We start from the raw sequence: 14,060 nt of genomic DNA, 5'->3' as shown, positions 1-14,060 counted from the left end.
ATAAATCAAAACTCAAACCAAATCAACAACTGTAGCTTTTAATTTGAGGTCTCTGTGATGAATGAGGTTAGTCAAAAGCTGCTGCCAGCACACTTCTCTGTTTGCTTGGCAAACTGAAAATGTTCTCCCCTTCCCCTCCCCAAGAAATTTAATTTCATCCAATATTAAAAAAAGTACTTTGTTTATGGTAATGAAATCTAAATCCAATGATCCTTAGTACATAATCTTTTATGTCTTTAAACAGCTCTTGTACTTAAAATAATTTCTGTCAGTCTTTTACTTTCAACGACACAAATTGCCTGTTATTAATCCTGATGCAGACTCGGGAAATATTAGAAGAAATGTATCAGCTTTACCTGTAATGCACTGAAACTGTCCATCTTCTCTTCTTATTGTAAATGCTTCCCCTGGATTAACTTGCACAAGAATAACCTTAAAAATAAAAGAGTGTTTACAACCATTACACAGGAACATAAAAGTCTGGTAAGGACAAAAAGAAAAAAAAATAAAAGTTTTACTGGGAAAGAAAAAAACTTTTTTTGTTTCCCCTGGTTAGTAAATACATTATTTTTCACTTCAAACAGCTTGCTGCCTTCATCCCACAGAGAAAAAGAGATAAGAGCAAGAACAAGCACAGATATTTTTAAACAAGCATTTTTCAAAGAACCAAGGAGAGAATAACAACCGAGTAAATCAGTACCTGTACAAATCTTATTTTGTCAACCGCTTAGTATAATTAAAAATCGATTTGTACAGCTTAAATTATCTGAACAAATTACATTAACTTTGACATTAATCAAACAATTACATGAAGTTTCCAAAGGAAGCCTAGAATTCCCAGTGATAGAATTTTCATCAGAAGCATTTGACAGTTTTCAACGTGAGGGAAATATTGTGTCACTTCCTTATAGTTATGATCCAAGCATGTTTGTACATGCAAAGATAAAACATTATTTAAGTCATGACTAAGTAAGTGCACCAGATGCACAGCATGAAGCATATGTACAGTTTTATTTGTGGAAAGCTGTTTATCCTAATTCTGTAAACCCAAGCAATGCAAAATTGATAGCAAAGCGCACTTTACCAGCCAAAGTAAACAGCAGAAGTCTGACATGACCAAAGCAGAAGCCTGTTAACCATTTTTGCCTTCTGTATTCCCACTTGAAACCTCCCTTTCTCTGACAGAAAAGTTTGTAAACATAAAGAACCCAGCTAAAATGATGAACAAAGGGAAAAACAACAGAAGAGCAGGTGCATTTCACAATTTCCTTTCTGGACACCTTCTTCTTCACTCTTTCTTGCATGTGTCTAAATAGAGTGCATTTCTTCCTCCCAATGTGAATCAGAGACAAGACTTTATATACAGAACTCCTCAACATTATGGCCAAAAATTTACTCTGTTAAAAGAAAGTAAAATTGATCTTGTGTACAAAAAAAAAACCCAGGAAACTTGTTACTCATTTTAGGAACACCAGAGAGAAAGGAAAGGGTGAGGAAAAGGCAGAAATCATACGAATTCCTCCCACTCTGGTAGAGCAACTTTATAAAGTAATGAAAAGATGGCAAGTACTACCCTAAAATAGCTGCAGTGCCAATGGTATATGATGGATATTCACATTTCCTAACTTGGGCCATATGATTCAATACTGATTTAGCTCAGTTTTGAGCATGCACTTTAAAAATACTACTTTGTTTCATGTGGTACAGTGCTATTACAGGAGAAAGATGTCTCTGGAAGCTTTAGGCTCTTTGAGAAAAAAGAATTAACTATCACTATTTACATGGTAACAGATTTTTCAGATCTTCTAACTTGCATTTGAATTCAAAATTCAGTTAAGAGTGAGCATCCATATTATAATCTAAATGTAATAGGATTTTAGACATGAACTTTAAAAAAAACTTACAAATCTTCAGAAAACAGTGTATTGCCAGAGTTTATTGTGAAGTGTTGGAAGGCAGCAATGTAACAACTGGCTAGCAGCTTCAAAACATGATGAAGGAGAGAAATATGAGTGGGTAAATTCTTACAATTTCTTTTTCAGACTCCCCAGGCAGGCATAACTTTTTGAAGACATATCTCATTGATTTTCTTTCCCCTCTCTGCTACAATTGAAAGTTTTAGCTTGAAATTTAGACCGGAATAAAAGTATCTAAAAGCTTCACAGGAATACACAAGAACATCTTTCCATTTCTTATGTGTAGGTTGGAAAGCCACATTTACCCAAGTCTTTAGCATTTACCAAGCTGATTTACTATGCCCTAACTTCTAGCATGAACCATTCTGGCTGCAACTGACATGTCAATCTGTACAATTTTCAGTTCAATATTCTTGGTCTCTACCATATGAGCTATGAGAAACAGAAAAGCTGCAAACCCCTCAAGTTTTAGGGTAATGGCTGGTATAATTCCCTTTATTCCTTCTTCTAAAGTAACAGGGAATGGAAGATGACTGGTATTCCTGCATTGTTCCCATTTTTATCTCTCCAAGAGCCAGAGGTTGGTAACCTGAGTAATAATGTTGCCTTGACAACCTGCTGGTTTTCTTCCTCCAGACTTCTGCTGCAGGACAACCAAACTGGAGGCTCCAGCTAGCAGAGTGGATTTCAGCAAGGGAATACATGTACTAGCCCTACTGCAGCAAATGAGCTCTCTGCTTCCTGATTTTCTTTTACAGCAGTTTTTCCCACGTGAGAATCATAGAATGGTTTGGGTTGGAAGGGACCTTAAAGATCATCCAGTTCCAACCCCCCTGCCATGGGCAGGGACACCTTCCACTAGACCAGGCTGCACAAAGCTCCATCCAACCGGGCCTTGAACACTGCCAGGGATGGGGCAGCCACAGCTTCTCTGGGCAACCTGTGCTGGCACCTCACGAGCTGCACAGGGAAGAATTTTTTCCTAATATCCAATCTAAGTCTACCCTCTTTAAATTTAAAGCCATTCCCCCTGGTCAAAAGTTCCTCTACAGGTGTCTTGCAGGCCCCCTTTAGCCACTGGAAGCTGCCCTAAGGTCTCCCCAGAGCCTTCTCCAGGCTGAACAAGCCCAGCTCTCAACCCATCTTCATATGGGAGATGCTCCAGCCCCCTGAGCATCTTCATGGCCCTCCTCTGGACATGCTCCAACAGGTCCACACACTCCTTATGCTGGGAGGCCCAGATCTTAACTCTGTTCTTCACAGCTAGTCTGAGAAAGTAAAGGCTCAGCATGCCAGCTATGAGGTAACACAGTGAAAGGGAACACTTCTCAGCAGTGACTGTGCACGAGACAACAGGTCTTCTGATGGAGCCCAGCACTGTTCTGAAATACTTCGGATGTCATCAGATTTTCACATCTCTGAGGACATTCAAATTCTGCTCAAAAGGGTGGGTGGAGATTTAATGCAGTTTAATTAGACACTCAGTTCCCAGGAGCAGGAAATAGAGCCTTTTTGTCAATGGACAATCAGTCTGCTTGATGTCTGACTCTTACTTCACCAGCTCCACTTTCAGCCTTGCTTTGACATTGTGCATTCCCATTTGTATTTTACAACTGCTCAAAGACAGGCTGTATTTGTTGCCATGTGTGCCAGAAGAGAGTCTGAATCAAGGGTCAGAAGTTTCAAGAACTGCTGTCTTCAAAAGTCTTTGTGTTGGGGTAATATGTGTCAATGCGACCAGCACTGTTGCTGGACCAGCCTTACCACTGCTGAACCCCATAGAGTAATCACTGATTTGAGGAGGACATTTCTGGGACTTACCACCTCAATAGATTCAATTTGAAATAAGAAAGGTAAAAAAAAAAAGGTAAAGCTGTGCACAGAGAGAGACTGATATCTTTCTGTTCAGAAGAGATGTTGCTAATCACCCACAGAGATTCCCTACTATCTAATAGAAGTCTGCTGCAAATAATCCAAGATGCAAGAAAATTTCTCTAAAGGGAAAGTTAACATGGATCTTTCACAGCATTATGTGTTAGGCAAATAAAATCTACAGATTGCTCAGTATTTATAGCTCCTTAATCTCACTGTGGGTGGATTGGTGCAGGCTTGCACATCTCATTGACCCACAAGCTCTTCATGAACCATGACATCAATACTTATGAAAACCAAGGCCCTTGTCTTTCACAGTGAATATTCTAGACCTTGACCTCCTTCCTCTTCTGGTCAAAACATTCACGTTGGCTCAAACTAAACAAAGAGTTTTGGAAAAATCTGATAGTTTGGCCTCTCTTCCCATGCTTCAATCTTTTGGTGACAAATCCTGTTGCTTTACTAAAGGCATCTAAAGCTCTGCTATCCAAATGCTAACACGCATTATTATATCCAGATTTCTGTTGCCTGCTCCTCTAAGATAACTATGATAATCTGAAAAAACCCTCATTTGTGATGTGTCAATCTCTGTGGGAGGCACCTTTAACACAGCCACTTTTCAAATGCCATTTCTCTTTCTAAATCTCTTTTCTGAATCAACTCTAATAAAGGACCTCACAGGCTTCACAAAAATAATGTGAACTTCAGATATTGAGGCCTTGATACAAGCTCTAGAATACCACAAGCACTTTTAAAGCATAACAAATTATAATAGAATCCAGTCATATTTAAAAATGTAATTTCTCAGTGCTAACACAACTCTGACTCAACATACTGCCTCAAGTTCAAAACATATTAAGGCATTGCTATTAAGAAATGGGAGTATTAGGTCAGCAACTAGTTTTGTGTCATTTCCACTGGGACTTTAAATAGTTTCCTTTAAACGGTTATTTAATGATGATGTACATGACCTCAATGTAGTTCCTGATGAAAAACAGTACAGAATCTCTTTCCAGAGATTAGCATACAAGCTGACAAGAGTGCAGCTACATACTTATGCTAAAAACAGTTCTTGCTTAAATAAAACAAAATTACCAGCCCAATGACTAAAGTTTGAAGTACCTGAAACATCAGTTGCCAAAGACTTGTCTGTTTTAACAGTGGAATGTCATGCTTTTCAATGGTACTTAATTTACTCTACAAAGGATATTTTGGAAGATAAATCCAGATCAAATGAAAAACTGCTAAGCTTTGTAGTAGTTTAATTAAATAGGTATGGATTTTAGAGGTTTCTTCTTTGCACAATACTGAAAGCAAAATCCACCCTAAAAACATAGAAAGGCTTTGCAAACAGGAACAGTGTTCATTAAATCCCCACCTTAGCATGGAATACTTGACTTTTTTCCTGATTTCAAAACATTTACTTTGCTGCCCATCAACTGTCAGTTCAAGATAACATAGCCCAGATTGGCAAAGACCAGCTTCCTAACAAAACTGAATCATACCATATGCTAGAAAGCTCAGTACGTTTTTTCTGAAATTGCTTTCTAAACTGCCAAATAAGAATACAAGAAATGTCCTCGTTGTCTGGATCAGCAGTCCATCTAGCCCAGTATTCTGTCTCTAACATATCAATTGAGATGCTATTTAAGGAGAGCAGGTGAGCCAGGCCACATCTTTAAGTCCATCTCTGTTACTGTCCCTGAGTTTACCTGTACTCTTTGAGTTCATTTATGCTTCGAATTGCCTGCAGCAGTAAGTCTAAAGTTCACTTCTCAGCCATTTTAAAACCATCTCCAATTAGTTAAATGTTCCTTAATTTCTGTGCTATAGGATTTGCTGAACAGTCCTGAGCAAATTTCACCCACCTCCTTCAATGTTTTCTTAAACTTTAGCAATTTCCCCTTCCTTGGCGTAGTGCCTGCAAACTGAGGGGTCCTAATGTTTCTAATCTCTCTGAGGATAACTGCTTCATCCCTTTGACCACATCAGTGGTACCTAAACCCACATCTGTATTAGCAAAGTAAGCAGTGCTGAGGAGCATTCCCAGGTGCTGGAACAGTCACCTGCAACGATGAACCATGTTACTGTAGTCCTGAGTACAACAACACTGTGAACTATTCCTGAAACCAGTCTTATCACGCAGTTTGCAAACACTCTATCTGGAAGAAAAGATAGTTTACTAGAACTGACTTGTTACATGACACTCAGCCTCAGTCTCCAGGAATATTCCTGAGCACCCTTAAATTACTAATACATACACAATTCCCAAGAGTTGGCTGAAGCAGCATTGCAACTTTTTGCCTTTTTGAAGGACTACTTAAGGTACCACCTCTTAATTAGCTTTGAAAATCTGTCCTTCACCTTAAATCACAATTTGAACTGGCCTTATATAATAAATACACTCTTAGAATACAACAATTCTATACAAAACTATTTTATAATATTTCACTCCCTGAAGAATTCCAAATTAAAATATCACTTTATTGTAGCTTAAATAGTATGATCACTCCTACAGAGACATGCAACATTGACTGGACATACAACTATCAACAGCTATAATGATAATTTAACAACAATTTCATCTGAAGATCTCATATATGATTTAGCTTTACTACTTCAGTGTGAGTAGGATGAGAAAGTATTCTCATTTTGCATTTAAAGAATCAAAGGCAGTACAAATATTCCAAGAGGTGAATGCTCAATGTTTTTTATTTTTATTAGTAAACTCTTCACTATCTGCAAGAGAAACTTTAGGATGTTTCTGCAGACTGAACCAGGAAAGGAGTTGAATGTTTCTTTTTTTCCACATTTTCAGCTTATTTCTAATACAAGAAATGAATTTCATAAAAATGGCTGCAGTCACAGAAAACCCTGTAAGGCTAATAATACAAGCAACAAAAGGTAGAAGGGAAATCTGTGCAAAGCAGAGCTGCAGCCACCTTGACTCAGAAGGCTGCTCCAAAAAACGGGAAAAAACTTAAGACCAAATGCTAACGCTTATCTCCAGGAAGGTCTAGAAGTAACTTATCAGCAAGAAGCAGAGGCTGCAGAAGCCAAAATAAGACTCTTAGAGGTATTTTGCTCTCACCAATATGGTCACAGCAATGTCTTTTAAAAGCAGAATGGCAATGATACAAAATGTAGCTGATATATATTTTACTAATCCTTGTCTTTATGGATACAGACTACTTCCACATAAGCAGCCTAACATTTTGCTTGCACCAGATGAATATGCAGGTTAAGGTATTTCTTCACTGGAACACAGCGAGGCACAGAATGAAATTTAAAACACAGAGCTACCTAATCTTGCTTTGCATATGTTTGCTTGCACACTGATTAAGGCCCCAAATCCCATTAAATTCACTGAAATAACAATTAAAACCAACTCTTCATTCTGTCACTAAGAGACACACTTCTACAATCATTTCTCTCTACTTGCACTTCCAACCGTACTACTGGAAGTAGTGATATATTAGCAGATTGTTAGGTTTTAAAATAATTTCGGTCAGCTGAAAAGAAAGAAAGGCATCATCAGAAACACGTATTTACATTACAACAAGGAGGGAAATATTTTCCCAGTGCTCTCCGTCACAAAACAAGTGATAAACTATAAATAGGCTTGTACAATTGACTGTTCTCCATCAGGTGATTAGTAAGCAAGACCAAAATAAAACCTATGGATATTATCATGAAGTAACAACTGAAAAACTGGATTCATCCTGACAAGAGCCATAGGTGAGATGAAAGATTTACATGGCAGGAAAACAAAATAGCTTAGGACTAATCCACCAGCATGTTATTTCACTATTTTAAAGCAGTGCCTTTCCACAGCAGAAACTGTGAATACAATTGAAAGTCCAAAGTATTTTTGTCCTTATGGACAGAAGAAAAGCCAGTAAGCACAACCTGAAATAAGTCAACGAGCTCTAAAAACCTACTAAAAATATGTCACAGCAAGTTTGACATGTTTTTCTGCTTTTGCTCACTATTATACACCTGTCTGAATAAGGCTCCCTCCCCAAACACACATGCAGGCCCAATACAGCCAGCAAAAGAACAGCATCTCAAAAATATTTTGCCACTTCTATTCAGTACATATATGCAGCGGTTCTGTAAGGCAAAAGAGATTTTATTTGAAGAAAAAACTATATACACAAATTTTATTATTGCTAATATACAGAACAGATACTTTTAATTTATTTTTTAGGTTCTGTAAGTTTACATTTAGTCTGAATTTTAAAAAACCCAAAACCCTAAGCCACCCAGACCACAAATGATTGTGTCTAGAAGTACAATAGATGATTTTTCACACAGGCACAAAACAAAACAAATCCAGAATTAAGACAGTTACTAAACTTCTCCTCCATCCTGCTCCAAAAAATTATGGGGAAGTTTCTGAAAGGAAGATTTGAGTAAGATTTGTGGAAGACAGCCTAGCTTATCCTTACCACATAAGGATGATTTTGAGTATTACACATTTTACAGCTGCTGGTCAAATAATACTCGTATTTCTAAAAGGATCAGACTGAAATAGTTTCTAACTCTTCTAAGCCCACACAAACATCAAGACATTCAATTCAGATACAGTAAAATTTTGTTTACAAGTTTGGTATTCACAGCCACATTTTCAATTCTTTTGTAGCAGGTAACAAATTGTGTTGCCCAAATAAATGCTTTCATACCCAAAAGCTTATCTGCCTGTAGAAGAAATTATTAGATACTGAATATACAACACAGTTTCAAAATACTTAGTTTTCCTAATACCTATGGCTTTATTTCCAATGAGCACAGTCTTAGCTGAAAGACTGAAACTACCATTTTAGAGTTACTGCAATATGACAGAAATATTTTTGCATTTGCATTAAAGTCTACAGACATTGAGCTTTCTTAACCCCCCCCCCCCCCCCCAAAATCTTAGCTCTCACAGGCTTCAGTATCAAGGACTACCAGCCTGAAGGGGAAAAGAAAAAGGTTAATTTTTGTTAATCCTGGCTGAGGCTAAAGGAACAAAAATGCATTAAATACTTTGTGTTATGTGTGAAATTGTGGGATAAGCCTATATGAGAACTGGCACTCTGTTCTCTCCACAGGCTAGCACTGTCTACTGCCACAAAGGAAAGAAAACCAAAGAAGTGGATTGAATTTCAGTGTAAAGGGATATTTGGAATCCTTCCCTCTCCCTGGCCACCCCCCACTTCACATTTAAGGGCAGAGGAACTGAATGGGTTACTTGATATCTTCCTCTCAAAGAAGTTACACTTTGAACTTACATATTTTTCCAGAATGAGTGAAATCTCAGACAAATTTTCCAGCCAAGTTAAAAGCCTCTGAATACATGTAACAACAATGCTAATAGATCGACCACTAAATACAGCATAGCAAAAAATTGAAATTAAAAAGCAATCCTTTATTAGCAAAGTCAGTTCACAGTCTGGCATACATACTAAGATACTGAAAAATGGGGGGAAGTAAGAAGGCAATGAGAAAGTGGGGGAGAAAGCTACAATAAATTTTATCCATTGCTAAAATATTTTATGATATGAAGAAATTATGAGTATGAATATAAAGTATGAATATGAAGAAATTAGAGTATATGGTAACTGTGGTTAAAGCAGGTTTTTAAATGAAATAACATAGTAAAAGACTGTTCTATACTGGAGCAAAATAGTATGACTGAAAAGCAGAGTTCTGTTCTCTCATCCTGGAGTGGGTTGGGGTGGGGGGAAACGTGTGCTGTTTTGGGGGTTGTAAGGTATACTGTTTTTTTCCCTCCAAACTAACTTCCTAGAAAACAAGAGAGTGAAGTGTTCCAAAACATTTCCCTGGACCTCTGAAACCATAATTTAAGGAGAACCAAATCACAATCCACTTCTGTGCCAGCAGAAACAATTATATTTTCTGCATTGTAGGAAAGAGACAAGAGGGGTTGTTTGTTTTTTTTTTCGGTTTTGTTTCCTATTAATCTGAAAATATATACATTTAGCATTATAAGGTCACAGGTACTGAGTCAGTAGCAAATGACTGTCAGCCAAAAAATCACAACTAATGGCAAGACTTTACCAAAATCATATTACTAAATGCATTATCAACATAAAAAAAAAAAAGACAGCAGTGGTTTGTCTAAAATTACTGCAACTCAAATTAGTTCAGCAGTACTGATGAGAAGATTTGTAGCTCAAAGGACAAAGATAAATTCATTTTTTGAACATTTCATGAATTTAAGGTAAGGCTGTATTTAATGCTCTTGGCCATTCTGACTCCAAACATTTTTAAAACACTTAATTAAACCTGTTAAGAGGGTGGTGGGTAGTACAGCCAAGCTCTTTGTACATCTTTAACAGTCTGTCAGCAACAAGATTAAAATAGGGTGTATTTCTGGAAAAGGGTGACTATAATATAATACAACTTCCAGGCAGAGTCACATTTATGCTCCGTCATTAGGGCAAATATTTAGAACAATTACATTTTTCTGCACTAATAGCTCCAATCAAGATGTTAATTAGTGACACAATTTATCTCCTAACCCATTTCAAAAGCCTTAGCACTTTGACTTACTGTTGCTCGCATCCTTTTATTTCTCTCATTCAACTGGTGCTACCACAGTGACAAAGGATGAAGGAAGATTCAACAGTCACCACCCCGGCTGCTCCAATCTTTTCCATTCATTCAATACTGAGGCAATCTTCGGTGATGTGATAAGCACTGCCTCCCCCCCTTCTTTTAACAGGGCATCTTAACCTAGAGCCACGCCAGAGTATCTCCCTTTGCCTTCCTCTGTAGCTGTGCATCCACAAAGTGTGTGGAGGCAGGATGTGAAAGGTAGGATCAATTAACAATATAGTCAGCAATACCTACCTCAAGCCTTCCTTCCTATCAAATTAGCCAACGTACAGTGAGCTTCCTGCTGTACACGAATGTATCATGTCACCATAGCAACTAAATCAACAAATAGCTGCTGCAGCATCTGCTTCTGGATCATCTAACGTCAGTCAACAGACGGTTCGGGTTTAAGAGAACAAAGCTTCCAAATATATGCTATTTTATAACGCATTTTAATTTAGCCTCCTGATTGCCAGATAGGATACACTAGCTTGGAATTAACCAGCTCCTGACTTTATACTTGAATCTATGATGCAGCTCATGACTTCAGCTTGCAAATCACGCAGAAAGGAGGAGGAAGGGAGGGTGGCACTTTGTAAGACACATCAAAAAAAAAAAAAAAAAAAGACGGAATATACCAAAGAAATAATCAATTGGATTCTATTGGGCTCACTTAAATACTGTGTTACTCTATACTGTGAGTTTATTAAAAGGCATGAAAGAAGCATGCTTCCCACTTTTGCTGTATAATTAATATGTCTGCCCTAAATAACACTGTAACACTATATCCTATTAATATCTAATAAAAGGTAAGACATTTCAGATGGCTGATAGAGTTAGTTTTCCTCCAATATTCTCCATTTGAGACCTGAACTGAAAACCTCCAGTACTAATTTCTGGCAATCTCACATCTGCAATCTTTAATCCCAATGACAGCAGGGCCCACTGGCATACCCTCATTGATGGAAAGACAGCTATGCAGGGCAAAACACACAGCCCTCCCTCCTTGTGGAAAACTACTTCAAATACCACATATGCGTCACTCTGGTTTAAGTCCTAACCCACAGGTGGGCAAGGTACATGAAACTCCTTCGTAACCAGTTGGTATCTGGAACGTGACAACATGAGATTACGATGAAATGTTGCCTGAGGAATAAAAAAAAAAAACCTAAAACTTTACTTGGACAGTAATGTCTTAAAAAATAATAAGCAAGTGTACATACACATACACTTTTATGTAAAAGGACTCAAACCTACAGCCTACCTACAATAAAAAAGTAATTTCTTTCACTTCAAGTCACATTCCTACTCTTTGATCAGCATGAAATTTTTCATCAACTAAAAGCTTTCTAGGCTCAAAGTTTCAGTTATTCATATCAAACATTATTTTATTATTGAAAACATTTGCTTTTCAAAACAGATTTTTTTTTTACCTACATACAGTTTCTTGTTGCAAGGAAAATCTTTATATCTAGGTTGGCTCCACAGAGTGTGGTCCAGAGAACACGGAAAATTGGACACAGTCTCAAAATGCTAACTCCTCTGTGGCTCTGACATGGACTTACTGAGATCTGGGTTTGTCATCTCACCTACGCCAGACTTTCCCAGTTATTAAGACTAGTATTTGTATGTCCCTATATGCTACTGATCAAGTATACTGAAAGACTTGAGTGTTGTTATTCATTAGCAGCACATGAATTGCCAAATGGAATCACATCTGTGGTCCAGCAAAGGTGATGTCAGTTACAATGCAGCACAAGTCATTTTTCCACTGATTGTGTATTCAAGATCTGCTGTTCATATAACGATGCTAATGAGGCTATAAACTCTTTTCCACAATCAAACTCACCAACACTTAGAAAACAGATTAAATAGAAAAATGCAAAAGATCTATGTAACAGGTTTTGTAGACAGCATAAGATTATTACATCAGAACAGCTGAAACATCAGTAATAAATGCTAAATTAAAAGTGTCTTAAGCCTTTGGCAATTTAAACAATTTAAGAATTTCATGGTTGGGAAGAGTGTTACTTCCAACTAATTCTTACTTAGTCACCTTTCATAAGATTCTTCTACCTCCATCTTCTTTTAGACTTCCTAAAGATTTCTTCCCCTCTCATTTACGTTGGTTAGTAGCCAATAGAGATTTCTGAAAACTTTAGGTTGAGCTCTGTACTGTACCATGCTAATTCAAAGCAGATTAAGCACACAACATTTCTTGGTATTTATAAGAAAAAGTAATCAGATTTTTTTTTTTTTCTCCTTAAATAGCTTCTGGGTTTAGTATGAATGACAGAAGAAAACGGGATTCTTGTTATTTATATGTGTCCTACAGACATTGATCTTTGTCCAAGTAACATGATATATAATGTTGTTAACACTGAAGTTCTAAAATCTTCAGGTTTTCACCAAATTTATTTGAGCAAATTCCAATTTACAGGTTTCCCACAACTACACAACTCTCTACCCCAGCATCTGCCAATATTGACTGATAATTTAGAGGGATCTAACTGCCCCATATAAGCTGGTTCCTAAGTTGGTTCATAAGTTGGTTTCCATATGCAAAAAAAAAAGAACAGAAAAGATACAGGTAACAAAGGCCATTAACAAATCTTGCTTTTCAGGACTAGGGAGGAAATCCATACAGAATTAATTATTACATAATATATTGCAGTAACAATTTACATGTTTGGGATTTTGAGGAAAAAAAATCCCAACCAAACCCAATACAATGCAAATTATTTCAGTTTACAAATGTAGCAGCAGCATGTCCTGAAGAAAGCAAGAGAAAGAAGCCTTATTTTCAGTGACATGCTCCTAAGGCCTATGTGTATTTTCAGAGAACAGGAGACTGCATCCTTTTTCTAAAAGGCAGCTGACAGATAATAAAATCAGTAAACGTTTCATCTTTAACCACTGCTACAAGATAGTGTCAGCACCACCGAAAGCACCAAGACAACAGAATATCCCTAGAAGCAACTGGAAACAGAGAGGTTGGAAAGATGACTAGACTGTTCAGTGGCACCGATATTCAAGACCTACAGATTTCAATAAGCTTTCACTTTTTTTTTTTTCCGAAAGGCAGGTTAGAAATATCCGAGAAGTGGTGATTTTTATTTTTTTTTTTTTTATTCTAGCAAATAATTTTATTTATGAACAGGTTATTTCTAATTCTTACTGTATTCACGTTTCTCCCCCTTCTCTTCATATGAAAGATGATCAGCAGAAAGCTGATCACTGAGGAGGGAAGATGGTTTGGAGTCCTGCTTTGTAAAAACAGTTTTCTGAGAAGAACCAGTAAAAGATATACTTTGAAATCTGCATCTAAGGTCACTGTGAATGTTCAAGACTTGTTAGTGTCCACATACAACAGTGGGAGTCAGTGCATGTTCTGTAAGCGTGTATCTCATTCTTCATTACGGAGAAATACTTACAATTTTTATTTACTTGTTTCTGCTTTGTCTTCTCTTTTGCATTCTCAGATCTCACAGCTTGGCTAAGCAAGGTTTTATGTGACTCATTCACAGCAAACCCAATCTGTTTTATTAGCATTGACACAGTCTGTGGTTAGCAGATAGCACAGAAAATTCACTACTTAAAATAATCCCACTGTATCTTTAAATCAGTCAAAGCATAAACATTAGGGTAACAGAAGTGTTTCAAAGAATC

General features: G+C 37.2%; 1 protein-coding gene across 7 annotated transcripts in view; it reads right to left on the bottom strand.

Moving 5' to 3' along the window:
- FNDC3A (fibronectin type III domain containing 3A) overlaps positions 1 to 14,060 on the bottom strand; it is a 123,357-nt gene that overhangs the window by 76,600 nt on the left and 32,697 nt on the right. For 5 of the 7 annotated variants that reach the window (XM_061457364.1, XM_061457363.1, XM_061457371.1 and 2 more), the window contains one exon: positions 357 to 432. The exons of 1 other annotated variant lie outside the window; for it this stretch is intronic. In XM_061457364.1, the coding sequence (XP_061313348.1) occupies positions 357 to 432 (76 nt within the window). Of the gene's footprint in view, positions 1 to 356; positions 433 to 10,346; positions 10,630 to 14,060 lie in introns of those variants that run through there. One more of the 7 variants, XM_061457366.1, reaches the window with a different exon arrangement.

This window comes from Pezoporus flaviventris, unplaced genomic scaffold (assembly GCF_033815535.1).
Source record: "Pezoporus flaviventris isolate CSIRO_AGI_PZ_B2104156 unplaced genomic scaffold, CSIRO_AGI_Pfla_v1 ptg000025l, whole genome shotgun sequence".
Taxonomy (NCBI): domain Eukaryota; kingdom Metazoa; phylum Chordata; class Aves; order Psittaciformes; family Psittacidae; genus Pezoporus; species Pezoporus flaviventris.
This window is presented reverse-complemented; position numbering and strand designations above follow the sequence as displayed.